The sequence below is a fragment of the Falco punctatus genome, assembly GCF_963210335.1.
Source record: "Falco punctatus genome assembly, chromosome: 3".
NCBI lineage: Eukaryota > Metazoa > Chordata > Aves > Falconiformes > Falconidae > Falco > Falco punctatus.
Window position 1 is genome coordinate 83,785,915 of NC_137582.1, and position 21,587 is coordinate 83,807,501.

The 21,587-nt window shown below is 38.5% G+C and overlaps 1 protein-coding gene across 10 annotated transcripts in view; it reads right to left on the reverse strand.

Annotated features, from left to right (window-relative positions):
* The window catches only part of CTNND2 (catenin delta 2), a 680,231-nt gene that overhangs the window by 27,223 nt on the left and 631,421 nt on the right, over positions 1–21,587 (reverse strand). For 8 of the 10 annotated variants that reach the window (XM_080382082.1, XM_080382078.1, XM_080382083.1 and 5 more), the window contains 3 exons: positions 12,395–12,605; positions 9,018–9,102; positions 2,525–2,650 (listed from right to left, as the gene is read on the reverse strand). In XM_080382082.1, the coding sequence (XP_080238208.1) occupies positions 2,525–2,650; positions 9,018–9,102; positions 12,395–12,605 (422 nt within the window). The remainder of the gene's footprint in view (positions 1–2,524; positions 2,651–9,017; positions 9,103–12,394; positions 12,606–21,587) is intronic. The other 2 variants (XM_080382084.1, XM_080382085.1) reach the window with 1 other exon arrangement.

Consider the following 21,587-nt stretch of genomic DNA (forward strand, 5'->3'; position numbering starts at 1 on the left):
TTGTTCAGAAATGAAGCTTCAAGGCAGCATCTTCTACATCCATGCTGTGTTGTAAGTTTTACATACACACATCTCTATTTGTGTATACATATACGCACATATAGATATTTGCCAGCAAAAATGCAAATATGTTGTCACACAGACATATAAATATTTGCAAGGAGTGCAAAACCCGTATTTATACAATGGACAAGCTAGGAAAATCGGAACATGATCTACCCGACTGCACAAGTAAAATGATAAGCATTAAAATAAAATCAAAATAACATTGTTTGACTCTAGTATTTTTTAACAGTTTAGATATAAATTTTGTCTATTTTCTAAATTGTTCTTTTTAAAAACTAGGCAAATTGTTTAGAATGATGATACAGCTAGGTGAAGACACAATATATTTGTGTTATGCCAAATGCTGAGATTTTTTTTGTTTCTCCCTCTCTTACTCTTTTCAGTTTATAACCCATTTATTCCATGTGTGAATACTTCTGAAAACTTCTGCATATGTCGAAGTTTTTACCTATATAGTTCAGCTCAATTTATTAGCACAATTTCCTCTTTAGGCTTCATGATTTTGCTTATGATATGTAAATTCCTACTGTACAGATAAACAGGGTATTATTTAAGCAGGCAACCGGCATTAAGAAAGCCACAAATGTTAAAATTTACTTGATAAAGTTTTGAATATTATTAAAAATACAACAGCTGGGAAGGCATACACGATCAAAAGAGGAAGTAAGGTAAATGACAAGTTTATACTATACAAACATGCTACCTAGCAATAATTATGTTGAAAAATGTAGCACCAATGTAAAAAGAAAAACAAAATTCCAGTCTAATGTATCATTCCTCACTGAAGAGGTTTTGTGTCTCTAAGAAAGGATGTGAAAAGATCAACAGATTATTCTTTGGTCTGCAGCTACTACCTGTTATTTCCTGCAGAACAGAAAATATGCCTTTGATTTAATGAAGAAATACTTCATATTTGCATGTCCGCTGGGAAAGGCAAACCTATTTTACATGAACACCAGAAACTAATTTACAGCATAAAATGTAGAATTAATAATAATACAAAACACACAGAAAAATCTGTAACACCAACTTTTTCTCCAGTACTGAAACCAATGACAAATTCATGATTAAGTATTTAAAAAGATTGCCATTTGATAAAAAGCCACATTTAAAATGCTCATTTAAATGTGAATAACATGTTTTTAGGCAAGAAAGACTGAAATAGGGAAAAAAAAAAAGGAAGTATATATTTGAAGACTATAATTTTTTTGCTATATTGGTTATGGAATCTGTATCTTCTAAAATTAGTCAGATGATGCTTTAAAAAGGCTTGAGTATGTTAATTCCACAGAAAACGTGCACGTTTCCTTTATTTAAAATCAATTTAGGAATTTGGTTAATTCCTGATTAACAGAAAGTAATGTCATATATCAGACGATGAAATGCTGGGCATTTTAAATATCATGTTCCTGTCAGCTAAAGATTAAAAGGAATTACCCTAACCTTGAAAGATATTCATGTCTAAAGTATTTAAATGAGATCTTCTCTGATGTCTTCTTTCTTCTGGGCAAACTTAGTAGAAAAAAAAAAAAACAAATGAAAGAAACAGCATAGCTACCATGACCTGTGTGATCAGCAAAAACATATACATTCTTAGTTTCTCTAAATATTTTATCAGAAATAATAGACAAACATATGTATACATAAAGGTTTCTCCATGGACTTACTTGAATGTTGTGCCTATATAGAAGGTATTTTGTTTTTCCAGTAGTGCCATGGAGTCATATTTTATTATGAAAAAAATATTAAGAGGAAAACAAAAGACTATGCTTGCTTAAGGAAACTGAATTTGAGTACCTAAAATCAAATAGTGCCTCTAATAAAAACATGCCCAGTTGTGCTAATTCTCATCAACTCTACTTATGTATGAGAGAAATCTTTGTTGTTCTTACTAATAGATTTTGAAAATTAGCATTTTAAGAATTTAATTGACTCATGGAAAAACTGATTATTCAATAGGTATTCTAGTTTACCTGGGATCCTATTACTGAAATACACAGCTATTGCTTTTATCTTAGAGATGCCATCAGGCCAGAAAAGAAAGCAAAGAGCTTGATAAATTTAATCTGCCTTTCAACACAGTGCTTATCAATAACTGCCTTTCTGTTTGAAAGGTTGAGACAACAAAAAAAGAGATTACAGAAATGCTAAAAAGCTTTTCAGGGAACTGAGTGTAATGCACTTGCTTCCCTCCCTGATATATGCTGTCCTCAGAGCAAAACTTTGCACACCTTCCTCACATGGCTGAAATGCGTAAGGCTGCTTTCCTAAGTGAAGCAAGATGCTTTCCACCTAGAACCAACAGGGTTTAGGAAATTATATTGTGTAATTTAAAGATATATTCTCTAGTAAGGTTTTGTTACTTTTGATTCAAACACCTCCTGTAGAACTCTTTTGGGTACAAATCTCATATGCATGAAACAACAATTCAACACTGGTCAGCTGACAGCCAGAATACCTGGGTTGGGGAATAGATTCTGGTTTCTTGGCTCTGGGAGAGAGTATGCTGAGCGTGCCATGACCCAGAGTGGTGGGTTGGTGAAAATCCTCTGTCATCAGTCACACTGAAGCTTGGGGCCGCCCACTGCCACAAATCAATCAATCAGTCAATTATTTATTAATCAGGTATTTGCAGTTTCATAGCTAATATAAAAATGGGCCCTAGACAATGCCTTCTCTATAATGATAATCTAGCTTTATATTACAGTGGTGGGGTTTACCTTAAATGAATCCATCCTTTTTCTAAAAGGGTGACATACTAACCTGAAAAAGACCTTGGCAATTGTACAGAAATAAATTAAGCCCTGATGAAAGATCAGCACTGCAAAAGACATATGCTCATTAATGATCCGAGCACATGATTAGTTCCTTCAAGTCAAGCCACTTTTTTGTGGAACTATTATGTTCTGGATTTGGAATTCAGATCCTTAATGTAGGGTTTAAAGTTCTGCATGGACCTTTTCACTCGATAAATTTAACCTAAACCAGCATCTTTTTGGGGGACATCTGACTGATGATCACCTTACCAGACGAACACCAGGTTAGGTGTTCCAAGTCTACATGACAGCATGATGTAATTAACATTTTAAAAGGGTGAGTAAGTGTATTTTACTTTAGGAAGCACTTTAGATTCTGAAACTCCTTGACTAGGGTTTGGAAGTTTACTGCTGGCAATTTTCATGGAACATTTAGCCATAAAGGACTTTCTCATAGGATCATCACTTTATTATTCTGTAAGTCAGATGAAAATAGAGTTCTCTTCTAGATCCAGACTGGCTTAACTGCTTCTAAGGCTTTAGGCAATTCTAAGTATCTTTCCCAGCCAATGACAGACAAGGCCATCTTCAGAGTGACTACCCTGAATTCGTTAAATGCCTATCACAATAGTATCCCTATTGTAAATGGCACACTACACACTGAAGGATGACTGACTTTAACAGCCTGCCTGCTTTCAAATAATTGGGTTGTATTTTTACTCATATAGTAGGTGAATAGGATTAACATTTCTATTACTCCATGCAGAACAGAAATGTATTATAATAAATGGGAGAGAAAAATAATTTCTACAAATTCATTGCGATCTCTACTTACATCCTAGAAGACAGAATAAGTGTAAACATAATTATAGACTGTAAACAGATTTTATTGGAGCCTAAGTGGTTAGGCAAAGCAAGGCAATTAATAGAAAACATATTCTTTCTGACAGTTCCTCCAGCTCTTTGATATTACACACATTTAATGCTATTTGAAGCTTGTTTTTAGCTAATAAATTTTCTTTCTGTTAAGCTCATTTAGGACAACCCTTTTGCTCAAATTTCCTCATGTAATTTAACAAGCTATGTGTGTTTAAGAGTAGTTGGTTATTTTCTTGAATATTGAGATAGATAGTTTACCAGGTAACAGAAATCTCTCTTACAGATCATCTGTATTTTCCAAGGTGTCCCCAAATCTTCAACCACTTAACACCCTAGACACTGGACTGGCGTCCAGTGTTCCTGACATGGGAGAAGGTGTCTGTCTTTAAAGAATCACCATATTAGATCCTTTCATCTTGCTTGGGTGGCTAAACATAAATGGGACAGGACCTCTTTCTGGAGACTGCAAGCAGCACTTAATTCTCCTTCTGACAGTACAGATTACCAAGATATTTGAAGATGAGGGGTGCACCATGAGTCTGAAGCACACGGACAAGAGGAATAGCTTCTCTACCTGGTTTTTCATAAGTGCTGGGCCACTGACCCACCCATGGAGCTATGGATCATGTGACCATTAAGCACTTTTGAAAATCAGATTTCAAGTATTTTGGAACAGACTTATGAAAACAGAAGCGGTTAAATGACCATTTATGAAAATGTACGTCTTATTTGTAGAGAAAAAAAGTTTGAAAATGACATGACATTAAAGTCACTCTTTAGGAAACTATTTAATCTAATGATGAAAAACTGAGAAGATAACTCCTTTTTTACTTGCTAAGCTTTAGCAGAATTTAGAAATTAATCACACTAAGTAACCTAAACACTGTTTATATGGGACTGAACATAATGTTGTTTTCCTTTTGTGGGATTTTTTTTTTTCCAGATTAGATTTCTGTTGCACTGATTTCTGTTGCACAGTATTTTCTGTGAAGCATTCTGTGATGAAGGACCTGCCAGTTAAACTTCTGGGATGGCTGGCAACTCCTTCAATTCAAGACTAAATTAATTGTTTCCTCTTGGCCCATTGAGGTGTTTTTGGCGTTGTGTGTGTCCCCCCCCCCCCCCCCTATAATTTTAGGACTGGAAACATTTATGCGTTTTAGAACTTTGTCCTGTTGGACCATGTTAGGATAGTGCCAGACTAACCATAGCAGGGAGTGACATCCTCTTTTTACCCCCAAAGCACAAGCCCAACAGGAATGGTAAACACTGTCACCTCACTCACAGATCTGAATGCTGACTATTTACTTCCTGTGCCTTTTCCATGCCAGCCCAGTCTATCAAGTCTACGTGTCCCACTGAAGCCACAACACAGCTATGAACTGGAAATCCTAGTACACTGGACAGAACCTGTCAGTGGAGCATACAGGGTGTGACATAGCTCTGCAAACACAATGCATAAGGTATTGTGGACTTACAGAGCTTTCCAAGTGGAAATTGAGACAACAAAGCCAATGTCTCCTTCTCCTTGAGCTTGCAGCTCAGGCTGTGGGAAGTTAGAAACCTATCCATCATTCTCCTGAGCCAGAAAAGCTACAGTCTCCACCTCAGCATGCTTTTCAGAGAATAAAAACCTATTTGAGAAGAGAGACCAACAGTTCAAAGAGTGCAACTCCTCTTGTATTAGCTATCAATAAATGGGCACAATGCTCCTGCTCCAGCAAACTGAACAAAAGTAACACAGAAACCTTTATCCTGATTTTTCACAGGACCTTGGGATTCCTAGGACACATTGGATGCTGCAGATTAGTTAGCCTGTGTCTCCAGTAAAGTTCAACAGGCTGCAAAAGTTCCAGCTCTTGCTTTTGGAGCCTTACAGAAAAGACCTATGAAATCAATAGGGCCTTCTCATTGCTTTCACTGGGAGCAGGATCAGCTCACTGCGGAGAAGTCCCCGGGTAGCACAACTCTAAGCTCTGGACTGGCTCAGCTACATTGCTTGCAGAGCTTGTTCTGTCCACTTGCTCTGCCTTTCTGTTTAAACAGCATAGCTTGAAACTCTTTTTCCAGAAACCTATCTCTAGCTTAACCTGGTTTACTAGATTTAATCTTCCATGCCTCCTGTCTCACTGACTTGTGGAATAATTTTGCATTTTGTCAGGATAAAAAAGATGGATAAGACTTGAAAATTTTGTGTTGTCAAAAGATACTGTTTGTATTCTTAGCCAGATACACTACGACCTTGACACAGGGTATATTGCTTGATTTGGTCAATGAAATTAACAGAGTTGTTGCAGTTGCTGCTGCAGTTTTTGGCTTTGAATGGCCCAGAGAAAGAGGCAATGTCTGTCAGACACTGAGCGGCACAATGAAATTTGTGTACGCTACTATCCTTCTTAACATGCTGAAGCTGACACCCTGAAATCTGTTAAATTTGGGCTATTTTTTATGCAACAGCTGATTTTGACAGTGTCCTTGGAGGCTCCTTCATTTAGTTTTCACTATGTAGGCATATTAATGTTACAGCTTTGGTTAAAGCTGAGAAGCTTGCTCACCCATGATGGGATTGGAGCTTGCACGAAGCAATGCACATACCCTGCTTGGGGCAGCCCTGCTACTGGCAGCCAGTGGAGGACTAGTTTCTGACTCCTGCACTTCACAGCCAGGAGTTTATCAGGGAGTGCTGCAAGTGGGAAATTGGTGCCTGTGCACTTCTTGGCTTTTGGTCCTTCACAGGTGAGACAAGTCATTAGGTGACCACATCAATCCCTAACTCTGGATGGGCTTTCTGTCAGTGCAGCTGATACTCTGCCAGCGATGGGATGATTCCTGTAATATTGAGCAAAATCAGAAAAGTTAAAGAGGTTTTCATGTTTTTGCTGATGCAGTCATATTTGGACTAAATATATGACTACTGCTGTATCAGCACTAAACATATGTTGCCTTCTTTCCCCATTAATACAAAGAAAAATTATTCTATTCTTTGTACCTCTCCTTCCTGTACTGCACGCATATGGCTCTAAAATATACCACAATTCAAACTATTTGGTTATACTGTTTCTCAAACAGTAAGAAAAGTGCTGCTGCTTTTCCTTAAATGTGATGTGATGCCTGAAATTTCTTTGTATTACAATACAAAATCGTGCCTCTCTGTAGGCCACCGATTCTTTGAAAGTAATTGTATAGATACTTCAGTACATAGGAAGAAATTGCTGATGATAATACAATGGGATTGACCTGCACTTCAAAAAAGGCTGTGCAAGTGCGAGATCCTGCAAAGTGCTGATCATACTATATTGTCAACTGTATGTTCACTCATTTTTACTAGCATGTGTGTTTTAATAGAACAAAATAAAGATTGCATTGAGTATTAGTATAATGAAAACTGTTCTAATTTTCCTATCACAAAAACATTATTTTCCCAACAGTGGTGAAACTCAGGCAGCCAGCATAAGTCCGCTATTACAGGCAAGTTTAATAAATACTATGACTTTATAAAGATAACCATATGTCTTTTAACAAACAGGAGTATTTTAAATTCATTATCTGAACATTTTGATTAAAAGAAACCATATTTATACAAGGTTTAACACCATATGTAATGGCATGTAATGAGTACACAAATACATAGCTGAGACTGACCTTAATTTTAACATTTTGTGAAGTCTGTAGGAATTAGCCAATACAGAGATTAATGAAATGCTTCTTGAGAATACAGACAATCTGTCTGCTGTGAGTGTCCTGGAAGCTACCTCAGAGGCTAGCCTGCCCTATTTTCCACACCACATCTATTTGTGGCAGCAGAAAATGTTCTTGTAAGCATGCAAGGTACTTAGTACCCAAGTATGCTTAATATGTAAGTATGTTACCAGGCATTCACATTGGCAGCCAACAGAATGCCCTTTAAGTAACAGTATAATCAGAAGCCATACAGCATATAGATTACCTCATGCATGAAGCAACCCCAGAAACTGCTCTTCTATCACAGCATATATATACAGACAGAAGGTTGAAAATGAGCCAGACATTGTAAGAACCTCTACATGATTATGGTGCAATAAATTTCAGCCTCTACAGTGCAGCCACCCACATGTACAGAAGTCAGGCTATGCACACTTCCAGTGCATTACTGCTTTGTGTCAAGAAAAGCCTGCTCTACCTCATGTTTGTTCCCACCTCTTAATGGGGCTGTTGAGTACCAGCTCGTTACTTGGAACATCTTTGCACATGGCATCCCTAGGCCTGCCAAGGATGACTGAAAATACTGGAAGTGAACAATGGGAGAGACTCAATAATCATCTTCCTTATTCCTCACACTTTACACAAGCAGGGCTGAGGCATGCAAAAGAACAACAGCATTTCAAACAGAAGCTTCTGCCAGTTTGAGATTTGCTGCGTAATTTCATGTAACTAAGTTCTTTTCTTGTGCAAAATACATACAACACAGACTATGCCACTGTGAACTTTCCCTACTTCACTGTTCTTGTGCCTCAGCCTTAACTAGGACCTGAACTTTTGCGCCACACGAAGTCTTAGCTCTCTTTGCTAAGGTTACAAATACAAGTATCAATTAGATAAGCTGTCAAATCCCATGTAACAAGAAGACCTTTGATAACTAATTTGCAGGCTGATACTCAAATGGGATGTAATTCAGTTTGGAAATATTCAACAAGAATTACTTTAAATGTTGTAATTTACTAATTAGACACTTTAGAAGATATATAGGATGTTGTTTCACAGGATCATATTACAGTATTGCAATTCATTTTTAAGAGGCCCGTGGGATTGGTATGGTACTACAGATTCCATACACTCTGAAAACCAAGTATATGATGCTACTGTCTTCCAGCTCATAGGAAGTGAAGCTATCAAGTTTCAGCCCAGCTCCACATGTAATTGGTCACTAAGCACCACTACTTCAGACACTCTTGTTCACAATCTCATGAGGAAATTTGGGAGGGCTGAAGGGCTGGAAATCTGATAATCTTGTCAGGACAGGGTGGGGTGGTCTAAAAAGGAAAGGTGCAGTGGGAGAGCTTGCATAGGTATCTTTATGGACAGAGGACTTCACTCTCCAGGGCTGTCGGATCCAGCACTTTTTGTATTAATTATTTTGAAAATCAAATGCACATACCCTTTTCACCACCACATGTATTTTCAAAAGATGAGGGAAAAAACTCAAAGCTCCAAATATCTGAAACTTTAAACTCTATGTAAACTTCCAATCATATAAATGTTTTGGTCTAAAGTCTCTCAGCCCCCAGATTCGGATAACTGTATGAAAGATGATAAATCTAGACAAAAAACAAGCCTTACCTTCTTGTAGAGACTTCTCAGGTCTCTGTACTGCCACATACTATTGAGGACCTGAGATGCCGCTTTCACCACTTTTGGCGAATGCCTGTTACATACATATATTCAAAAAGGAGAGAGAGAGAGAGAGAAAGAGTGAGAATGAGACTGTTAAGTACAAGACTTCATTCATCCCAAGTTTCAAATGCATTGCTATGGATTTAAACCCCAAATTAGTGTGTTTCAAATGTACCATAAGATCTTTGGTTGGCATCTTGGAGACCAATGTGTTTTTCAGCAAGGGCAATACATGTTACTCCTATAGTAGTAATTATTCAGTGAATGGCAAAACGTGTGTTCCTCAGCACACTGACAGTAAGGACGCATGGCAAGAGCACAGTAAGAGGAATGGGAGAGGTAGCAGTTGGCAAAATTGTTGCAGACCCTCTTACTCTATAAGCTGCCAACCTTCAACTCTTGGTGGTGTGCTCAATGTATTAAGTTCCTCTTAGCAGTGGCCAAAAGAAACACTCTAGATGGGTGATGAGCACTGTTTTTGAAGTGCAGAGCCAAGATGCAGAAATACAACTGATTATAAAAAGTCATGACAAATTTCATCAGGAATCCAAATTAGGATCTGTATCTTGTTCACACCATTACCCTTTAATGATGGCAATACAATGTTATGGTTGAAAACCATATGTAACTTCACATGGACTTTCTCTTCAGAAAGGTTTTGAAAGAAGCTCTAAATTACTGTTAGAATTAGTTGGAGTCACATATTCCTCTTGGCATAGGTAACTTAAAAAAGTCTAAAAAAAAAGGTATCAGAGTATTCAGCTCAGTCAAGAAGGGTCAAATAAAAAAGGACTGGGAAAATAACCCAGCCCACTGAAGAAGCATACGCTGTGCTGTACCAAATAAAGCAGTAGAGCGCTAGAAAACCTTGCAACGGCCAAAGTCTGGGGTGAGGATTGATGGAGTTCGGGGCAGTCACTGAGGTGATTCATGTTTTACTCAGAAAAGGCACATGCATTGCAAAACCAAGGAGAAACCAGAAAACCAGCAGCATATGCTACTGGTTTGGGCAAGAAGTCTCAGGGGTCAGGCTTTGGTGCATCCTGTGACTTCTGTGAAGGAATGCTGGTAGGCTGACAGTCAAGCTGGTAAAGCGATGTTCATGACACTACTGATTGAAATAAAATAGAGTATTTTCCTAGTAATTTATTTGGTGGGGTTTTTTCCTCTCTTCCATTCCTTACCCAGACTACAGCAGTAGGGGGGTAATTAGTGAATAAATCAGAATTTGTTAAACCCTTTCAACTATAATTGTTTTTATTATACTCCCAGCTGTACTGGCTAGTGGGGTGCTGGCAGCGTGGAGTAACCAGGAAAATAACTGCCAAACATACTATGAGTACTGAGGAGAAACAGGAACTATATGAAACTATGAAACCAATATGGGCTTGGCCAATATGACCTTCTGAACACCAGTTCTCTCATGCTGTCATACAGGGAAAGCGCTCAAGCCCTGGGAATGTTCCAAAGGCTAGCAGGGCCAGCCCCACACTCCTGGCACTGATACATACCAGGATGTACAGTCAGTCTAGTATCCTGCACTTGTAGAAGCCGTCGCTTCATACTGGACAAGATAAATTCATACTGAAGTGGTTTACTGTATTAAAGTGAGCGTGCCAGAATTTCCTATCAGTCCAATAACCAGCAATTCAGATTTTTAAACAATGGATTGCCTGTAAGAAACCAAACCAAGTAATAGTGCACAGTACTAAAATTCCTGAAAGCTTTAAAACGGAATTTTCACTTAAGGTGGGCACTTGTAGCACTGTGAGTCAACAGGTTTTCTTGTTCTAGAACTGTGTAACCTGTAACAGTTAATAGCACAGGACAACTCAAAGTACTTGAGAGGAGGGATATGCATCATGATTTGGGAGGGCAATTTGGAATTACTCAACACTATCTAGCCTAAATACTTTCGTTCAATATAGATAGGTCTTTCACAGTTACGAGGGTTACATAGACAGTGAAATATACCCTCAGATCCTCATAAAACTGCCCATGAAACTCTGAAAATTCTAAACTCAACAGGTATTAAAAATCTCTACCAGATAATGAAAAGGTAGACAAATGCATTATTCTGAGGAAAGACACATTCAACTTAAAGAGAAATGGATATGAATCTGCTTGCAGTATCAGTACATTTGACCTAGAAAATACAAATGAAATTTTTAAATAGATTTAATAATAATAAAATGCAAATATAAATAAATTAGCAGAGTATGGGGAGCTCCCACAACTGGAATCACATACTTCGTTATGTTACTACTTTTTATCCCTTACAATTAGAACGTGAGAATGTTTCAATAATGAATTTGGTATGAAAAATAAAAGGGTGATAATAGAGGAAAGGAAATGTGATTAAATTATATTGGCAACGCTCCGATCACATAGGCGAGCATAAGTTCTCATACCAAATGTAGGGTGCATAAATCTTTCCTTCAAGTTGTGGCCTGGCTTTGTGGGGCTCTTTTAGAGCTCTGGTGCTGCAGTAGGCTGTGTGATGACAGCTTCGAGCAGGTGGACTGATGGGTTTTGTACACTACAGTGAAGGCTTTTTGTTTTCAAACTGCCATAGTCCCATTGCACTATACTTCTGCAGGTTGACAAATATGAGAACCAGGCTATCTGTTTTAGGCAAAAGAAGGATAAAGAGTGAACTCTTCATGAAGAGTGTGTACATAGGAAAACAGACAAGTTGAAACCATAGCTGCTCTGAAAATGTCAACAGTTGTGTGTAAGATTTCTGCATGTTTCGGTGCCTCAGAAAGTAGTCTGCAGGTATCCTAACGCTCTCTGAGAAGCAAGGTGATAGGAAAATCCATGGATTTACTTTTCTACTATGCCCCACCTTACCAGCAAGCTGGCGGCAGGGAAAAGGGTGCTGTGAAGAGGGACAATGACTTTACATTCTTCATTCTCAGAGCAAGAGGACCAGTATCAGAACTGTGGTGATGTCCCTTTCTTTCACAGGATCCTTCCACCCGCATGTCACCCTTTCTGCAGGGTGCAATCCAACAACTCTGCTCCCTAATGTTTATCAGGATCTTTTGGAAGCGCTTAGAGGTAACTGTAGATAATTACTCTCCCTTTAAGTGCACATGCAGTGCACTCCATGCACTGCTGATGGTATGTCAAAAATAAACACAGCAGAGACTTTTGCTATCAGTATTGTCTTGTTTCTTGTCACCTTTCACACCGGGCATATGATTTCTGATGAAACTAAAGAATTCAACTCATGATTGCACAGAGGAGGCAAACACATTCAGGACTAGTAATAACTACTGGAGATGTTAAAAAGGTGCAAGGTGATTTGCAAAACATACTTGTCTCCTTTACTCTTAGATATGCCAACCAGTTTCTCAATGCCGCCTGCGTCTCGTAAGGCCTTGGCATTCTCCATGTTTTTAGTGATGACTTCATGCAGAGTGCAGCAAATGGCAGTAACGGTGTCATCTGACATGGCCTTGCTTGCTGAGCTGTTGCTGTTGTTAGCGCCTGGCAGTCGGTGGACCAGATCCCTCATGGCATACTTGCCTTTGTTGGAAGAAAATGAAGGGAGAATTCAGAAGATATAGCAATAAATGGTGATGGAGAAGTACAGGGAAAACATGCAAGACTATTAGCACCATTTGCATCATCGCATGTAATCTAATTGGCTACTGATAGTATCCTGGAGCAAGCTACATTTATACGATTGCACTTCAAGCCTTTCACACATTAGGGACTCTGATATCCTTCTACGCTACATCAGTTGGAGACTTTGGATAAGGTTACATCATGCCATTAGGTGAATGAAAGGATGACAGTAAAGGCCAAGTATATGTGTAAAGATAACCTGAATACCACAAATTACAGAACGTGGCAAGTCCTCATCTCCCACCACACAACTCATAACTTGTTACAATAAATAGAATGTGCATCAGTTGTTAAAAACACTACAGTGAATGCAAAGCCAATGACGCTGTTATCTGTGAAGAAGTCTTCTCTGAAGGACCAGTTTCACTGTACAAGGTTAATTCCATACTACATGCAGTAATTTAATTGGGTCTGTTAGTGTTTCTTAAACTTTATTGCTCAGAGGGGACACCATCTTTTCCACACATCCTCAGTTATATGCGTAGTACTAACCAGAAAGGGAGCCTTCCTGACATCTATTCCCGTCTGATGTTTAGTAAAGAATTACTTTATACAACACTAACCTCCAGAACTTAAAATATACTAAAAGGAACGGGGCTATGAATTTTTAAAATGGTCACATTGAACTGAAGACATAAGAAAGAAATTCTGTTGATTATGGTTGGACTTGATTATCTTAAAGGTGTTTTTTAACCTAAATGATTCTATGATTGTATGATTATTGTAACTTTTTTCATGTTTAAATGAACAAAGATTTTGGTTTTTTGCAAAATTATGCTTGAAAGCCATGTAGTGCTTGTGAAAATAATACAGAAACAGTATCTGAGTATTTGGGGGTGTGTGTGTGTGTATATATATATGTATATATATATAGTATAAATGTAAATGTAAATATATATATATGCAGGGCAGGGTTAGCACCGGCACAGATAAACAAGAAGCCTCACACCAGTTCTAGAGGGTCATTACTATGGCAAAGTGGCTGTTCAGACCTTCAGTGCAATAAAGACAAGATCAGAGGGGGCGAGGGCCTAATGAAGCTCTTGCTGAGGTCAGTGAAACAACTCTGAACCACCTTCAGTGCAGCTGTGCTAGCAATTTGCATACAGCAATCACCGTTAAGTGTATCATGCAGGATGAAAAGGACAGGAAAATTGGGAAAAGTAAATATAATTAGTAAACTAATCTACATCACATTTTATGAATGAAATAATCAGGTATGATTATTGTATATAATATGATAATTTAATCAGGTTTCTGATAACTTACTAAAGTTCTGATTAATTTGTATTTACAAGTACTTGTTAAAAATCTTATTTCTGAACTCATAAATTCAGTTGCGTGTGTCGACATTTAAAAGCAGAGGTAAAAGGAAAACCACATATTTTAAGTATCAGATGTTAAACTATTTTTATTTTTCACAATTTTGCCTGCTGTGGTAGAAACACAGACAGTCATTTGGAACAGAATATTCATAATACAGATAAAATTAAAATTGTTGTACAGAAATGTTAAAGGTTATCAAACAGATTTTGTGGTAATGTGAGTCTTAGAAACTACCCACTCTGTATCATATAAAAACATTCCTGATTATATAAAAAGCACAACATTACCAAAAAAATGTGTGCAGCAGGATTTGAAACTTACCACTGTGCTGCAGTACAAATACAAATCTTGTTCTCAAACATTTTTATTTCATTGCACTTAATATTTCATTGGTCATTTCCGTTATTAACTTTTCATCAATATTAATATCCGATATCATACAGATGTTAACACCACTTTATTTTTCAGAAATGGTTGGTTTGAACGAACTGAAAATCTTTTTTTCCCCTGCACATCTATGAAACACTGTTCAAGAACAGCCTGTAATGCTATTTACATCTGGATCTGTTTGTTTTACGTAACATGAACACATTAAAAGTTGCTTATCACTTACAGTGACTCTACTTCAATCTGTAGCATATAGCAAATTAGGCTTGTGTATCAATAAAATACAATAAGCCATGATTTGCTGTAGCTTTTACTCTTCCAATGTCATGTCTGCCACTGGTCAGGAGTAAGTACAAGTAGATAAATCAGATCAATGAGTCCTTCTGATTTACTCTGTACACACATCCAGAACAGACCAGTATTCCTTTTTCCTTTTGTACCTCACTTAAAAGTGCAATGGAGCATCTCACCATCTCAGCCCTCTGGAGGAACCAGAAGACAGTGATCATTCCATTAGCTGCCAAAGACTGTGTCACTTAGCACTGGGTATAAGGCAATCTGGATGGCTGTCCCAGGCAGATTTCTTTCCTGGAACTAGCCTAGTATTCCAGACAATAGTATTCGTAGCAGTACACAACCCCAGACACACAAGATGCTTCTTACAATAAAGAAAGGCTTTGGAACTATCAGGAAAAGCTCAGTAGGAGAACGAAACTAAACACAACTGACCATGGTATAAGCATTCTGGACATGTTAATGCTCAACAATTCTAACATTTCTGCTGTGCATACCCTTAAGTTAGGCATGAGAAAATCAAACTAGTATTAGATACTTCCAAACAATAAACCAGACTTTTGATAGATATTGTGTAACAGTGGGGACAGTACAACATCCCTTATTCTGAGCAGCTGTAGTAATTCCAGCTCAATACTACTACACCATTCTTAATCAGTTGCATATTTGAATTAAATATTCTGAGCAGTTTTGTTTCCCCCCCCCCCCCCCCCCCCCCCCCAAAGAATTGCATCAGACTTAGCCTTTGGATAGAAACTGTCAGAAGACTCACAGTGCACATTTTGTAGACCTAAAATCTAGTCAGCATATTGCAGCTGTGGCAGCTGTGCAAGCTGGTGTCCAGTTTGGAGACCCTCCCTAGCAGAACCTGTCATGACAATGCCAGGCCCCTAGTCCTACCAAGTGCTGCCTGTGGGAGACACAGGCTTCCTCCTCCCTGTCATCAGCAAAAGTCAGAACTGCCACCTCCAACAACGCTCATCACACATGCAGGTAAAGCAGCTGACCGCAGATGGGGATCACGACTCAACGTGTCCTTCTGGGTGGCACACCAGCAGGATGAAGAGGGGAGTGGCTGGGCTCTAATGTTGATCTAAGCCACTGTTTACACGGTTTTAAAATCTATTAACAAGTGAACTGTTAACATATTTTGTGTAGCTTTAGTACTTTGAACACTTTGTTAGCTATTTTAAAATATATTTGGGATGAGAAACCCCACTGCTTTAGCCATAAAAAATGTATCATTAATTTAATTTAATTCAAAATGTATTGACTTATATCAAAAAAGCAGTAAACTTGCTTTAATACAGAGTTAAGTCATGAAGTTAGAAGTTAAGGACTATTATTTATACTGCAGAAAACATTCCACAGTAACTTGACTGCATTCTAAATGTGTTTCCTAAAACTATACATATAGCTAGTTAATAACTGTACTACATTAATAGCAAAAAAAAAATTAGTTCTCCGTTAAGTTCTCTTATCTCAGTTATGTTCCTGCTGTGTTACAACAGACATGAAGGACAGAACAGTTATGATTTCTAGCATTACCTATAGAAGAAACCTTGCTCTGGTTTAGAGTGGTGTAAGTGTCGAGTAATACCAATAAAAGCACAAGTACTGCTACATCTGCCCAACACAGCTGACAGCACATATAATCCTTGACTTCTGCATTGGTGGATCTTACAATCTACAGAGTGCTTGCATTTACAATTATTTTTCAACATTAAGAACCTCTTCTGAAAGCAGACTGAAATGCATAATGGAAACTAGTCTTGTAATGTCAGCAAAGTTTTATCTAGCACTACTAGTAGGAAGGCTGGGGAACTCAACTTGCAGCTCAAGAAGTGAGAACTGATGCGGGTCCTGGGAAGAGAGAGGGATGTGTGTGAGAATTATATTAAAAATAAATAGCAGTGTTAATTTTCATTAGGGTTCATACAGAACTGCTTTGATCTGCAAAGAAATTTATTTTTTTATTTGAGCAACATTACACACTGTAAGACCCAAAATCGATTTGATGCTTTTAAAGAGGATTTACATAATATAACATAATAAACGTAACCACCAGCTTGACAAAGAAAAAAGAAATCATATTTATTTGTTCTATTTCACTCATCAAGGAAGAAAGACATTACCTAGTCATAATTTGGGGGCAGTGTCAAAAGAAAGGGCTTGTCCTGTAGGTGTTCGGGACAGCATTTTTCTGACACTATACATTTATAAGTTATTTTTCTAAGATAGGACTGCCATGTCTCTTATATTGAGAGCAGGATTTGCCTATCACCGTACACTAAATCTTTGACTGTAAGACGATAACATTAGCTTACTAAACATTTCAGCAATGCAGATTTAATATCCTTTCCTTTGCACGGTAAGGTGTTGTTGGCACCTTAGTACGTGCCTCTGTTACTGAATTCAGGAAGCTTTTTCCTTCATAGGATCAAACTGATAGCTGTCCTAAGATTGTGCCTTCAGACCAAAACAGCAAATTACTCTTCTGGTAGATTTAACAGAAGCAAAATCATCACAGATAAGGTTCCACTTCCAGAAATAATTCTCTACTACTGCCTTGAGATAAATTCACGGCTGTTGTAACTCCATTGACTTCATTTCCATTTTCACTCATCTCTAAAAAATTACTTTGACACATTGGCACATTTATTAAATAGTTGTGACATGGTTCCTAGTTTGAGAGAACCAGACTAGGAAAATTAACCTACTGAAAACATGAGAAACTTCACACAGTAGAGCTTGCTCTAATAAAAGCAATACATCACCATTTTTCCACACTCAAAGACACCCATTAATTCACATTGTGTAGTTAGATTTTACAAAAATAGCAAAATGCCATCATGTTTTGCTTAAATGCTAGAGATATCCTATTCCAGAACAACTGGTGTCTGTATGTCACAATATATGTAATTTCTGTTCTAACATGTGCACTCCACTTAAATTTCCAGACATAGGTGGTTTTGTGCATATTCATCATCCTTGTGTTTTTAATACCATTCAACTTCAGTATTTCACAGTCTTTATGGAAAGAATATTTCTGGGACAGCTTTTATTATTTCTTTCAATCATTACTTAATAAATGTGCCAAAACTGTGTACTTAAATCAGATATAAGAAATTTTGATCATGAGTCAGTATATTCAACTGATAGTCTAATAAATTAGAGTGTAATCATCACATGATAGCAGTGGAAAAAATACTACTATTGTATTTGATAATTAGTTCATTTGTGCACCCTGCCTTCTCTTGTCAGATAAATGTTTTAAAGTGTAATTGATAATCACTATTGGCACTAGTATAGCATCTGAAAGTGCCCAGCATGGCCCAGCTGTTTCTGTTCCAGAGGAACCTTGTCCCTTCTCTGAACAGTGGAAATCTAGTATGTACTGAGGCGCAATAGGGGGTACAACAGCCCACAAAAAAATGACTGTGCTTAGTATGTGGACTTGGACTGCCTAGACAGTACAAGGTATTTTGTAAGCATCAGAGCAGCAGTGAATCCCACGTGATTTAAGAGGGTAAAGCTTTGGTAGTTTCCATAGTGAGATTTTCTCCTGCCACCGAAACACCTGAAGGAGAAAAACTACCCTGAATTTTAAAGGCGAAATAGGTTAAGATGTAAGAAATGCTGTCAGACCGGGTCATAGAGCCAAATGTGTATTTTTTTATGGGACAGAGGAGGAAGCAAACTCAAGATGAAGCAGGGTAACATCACAACTACTGGGCCAGCAGCAAAGGCAGTGGATGGAAGGAGACAAAATGTGTTTTTGAAAGCAAGAAAGGCTGCAGTACTGAGGTTGAGAGACACTTGTCCCTGTGAATAGATGACTACTCCACAGACTTCAGGGAGCACCAGGAAAGGTGTGACTCAAGAAAAGAAAAAATCTGCCTGATGTGGCAATGTTTACTTATAAAGAAGGAGCCCTATTTCAGAAGACAGAGCAGCACAAACTGAAATAAGGGTCATTAGCCACCACAAAGTGTAATGCCTTCTCAGCTGAGCACTGAACGACAGGACTGCTTCCAGACAGACTTTCCACCACAATCGCAGAGCCAGTGACTTTGCTATCCACCTCGCTCCGTAATATAGTCCCTAGCATTGCTGACTGCAGCATACATTGCATATGAAGGAACTGTAAGTCACAACAGTTTGTATACAGCAACCCCCTGTCCCCTTTGGTCACTTCTGGTTTGACATGACTTAAGCTGTTGACTGAGCAAATTTATGAAGCTCAAAGGCAGTGGCTACTGTCAAACCCACATGGTCTGCCCAGTCCTAGCTAATGGTCTGTGATGTTGCTCATCACAACAGATCACCTTCTTGTTGCTAAGACCACCCTGCATAAAGTATTACTGGAAGAGTAACGTGGGAAAAATCCAGAGCTTTAGCACTGAAAAGCATGGGCCCCACCACTTCTAGCAAGATAGAGAACAAATGATTTTGGATTAGCTTGGGATTTAGGTGTAAAAGGAAAGATAAAACCATTTTTAGGCATAGGGAGCAATTCATGTGTCCACATATGGGGGCTAATGCAGTTTCAAATTCCCTTAAATACCTGAGGTATCTGCACAGAGTTAGTGGACCTATGGAAGATGCACAGCCTTCTGGAAAGGCAGATGGAGACAACGTAGCACACCCTATGGTCTTTAATGTTTAATGCTTATCTTTAGTTTCATGGGGAGGAGAACTGGGAAAAAGGTAAAACTCAAGTGTTGATATAAGCACAATTTAGTAATTGAAATAATAACAACAACTGTCATGAAGAGGAGGGAGTAAAAGGAGGGAGAAGGGGAGAGGAATAATATCTAAAGGGAAGGGAAAAAGAAGGGAAACCCCTCCCGCCAAGTGATGCACAACACAATTGCTCACCCCCTGCTGACTGATGCCCATCCAGTCCCCGAGCAGCAATTGCTAGGCCCTGGCCAGCTCCCCCCAGTTTATATACTCAGCCTGACGTCATATGGTGTGGAATATCCCTTTGGCTTGTTCGGGTCACCTGTTCTGGCTGTGTCCCCTCCCAATTTCTTGTGCCCCTCCTGCCCTCTCACTGGCAGGGCTTGAGAAACTGAAAAGTTCTTGACTTAGTAGAAACACTACCTAGCAACAACTAAAAATCGTATGTTATCAGCATTATTCTCACACCAAATCCAAAACACACCGCTGCACCAGCTACTATCTATCCCAGCTGAAACTAGGACAGCACCTGAATCTCATTCTCAATGATTGGCCAAAATCATTTTTTAGGTCCCCAAGTCCTTTTACTTCTTATGTTAGGGATGCACACAAACATTTGTAATCTCTGGAACTTCTGAGTAAATGCATATGAAGACATTCAGTACATAATGTTAATTGACTATAGTACTGCAATTATCCCTATCCAAAGAATTATCATTTCAGTTCAATCATTTGCAAGTGAATGAGTGATGAGTTAACTTAGACTGGTCTGAGTGAGCACTTCAAAACTCGTGGGCTGGAGCCACTACTTTCGTTGCTGCCAATTAAGTTGGGATAATGAGCGCTTTGAGCTAAAGAATAATGCCAGATTTCACCTCCTTGCAGGTTTATGTGAATTTAAATGTTAAGACTCTGTGGAGATAAATGATTTTTGGAGAAGGCAAAGTATAAAAACCGTTACACACACATGCCCTCCTATGTCCCCAAGCACCCAAGTGCACATTGCTCATGGCTGCTGAAACAGAACAAAAGACCAGGTGGAGGTCTCAGATTCCCTCTTACTCTCAGAAAACTGATGCACACTTTTCATTTTTCCACCACCTTTGATGACAGGCAGCAAGATTTCAAGATAGCAGATTGGTATTCAGTATGGACCATGGCAAAGAAGAACAGTATCTTCCCTGATGCATTGTATGTGATGTTCCATTCATTGGTTTTCTTTTTTAAAAATCTTCTTTATCAAGAATAAATTCAGCTCTAGGTAGTGCAGCATATAAAGCCCTACAGGGAGCAGGAATAGTCATCTTTTGCAGTTTCAGGGAAAAAACCTCAAACTTTCATAGAAGGATGAAAATACCTGAACCATCAATATCTGTGTTGGTGACGTCAATTGAGATTTGCTTGTAAAAGAATCAAATATCTAAAAGAGTAACCAATATAGAAGCTTTTATATTTTTAAAAGGATTATGATGCTGGTTCTATATTTTGCAAGAGAAAGGTATAGCATAAGGAGAACTAGGAATGGCAAAGGGCACAGCCACAACAGGGAGGGAAGAGCATGCCTGTATGCTTCTATAGTAGGTACAGAAGCTAGCAGCATTGGGCAAAGACAAAAGAGAAGTATTTTGGTATTTTCACCCTGAATATGCCATGGGAAATCACAACAGGCTGCAATGCAGTCACCACTTTTCAGCAAATTGCTTTCTCATATCCATGATCCCTCACAGTTTTTCTTTCCTGTAGCAGCATTTTAACCCAGCCACCTTCCTCCTTCAGCTTCTCTGCTTCCAGAAACAGATACCCATTTCACGTATTTCCTGCCTCCCTCTGGCTTTTCTTGCTTTCATCTCACCTTCTCAGGGCTGCCTCCTCTCCCCTCTATTATACGACTAGTTACTTTTGCTTCCTTGAGCTGTACCCCCTCAGTCCTTTGGGTCTTAACAGCTAAGATTTCATGTGTATTCGCCACCTCTTGTATATCTGATATTTAAGTGTGTATCTCTGCATCTGCCTTGCCTGCCAAGCTTTTCCACTCTCTCCTCATGTTGGTTTAAACACCTTCAGTTTGATGCTCAGATAGATCCTTCTTGTCACACCCCTGCATGCCCATGCCCCCCCTGCCCCAGGCTTCTGCTCTTTAATGTTCTGAACTAAAGTAAATTTTAGCTAGCTTACAAGCATAGATTT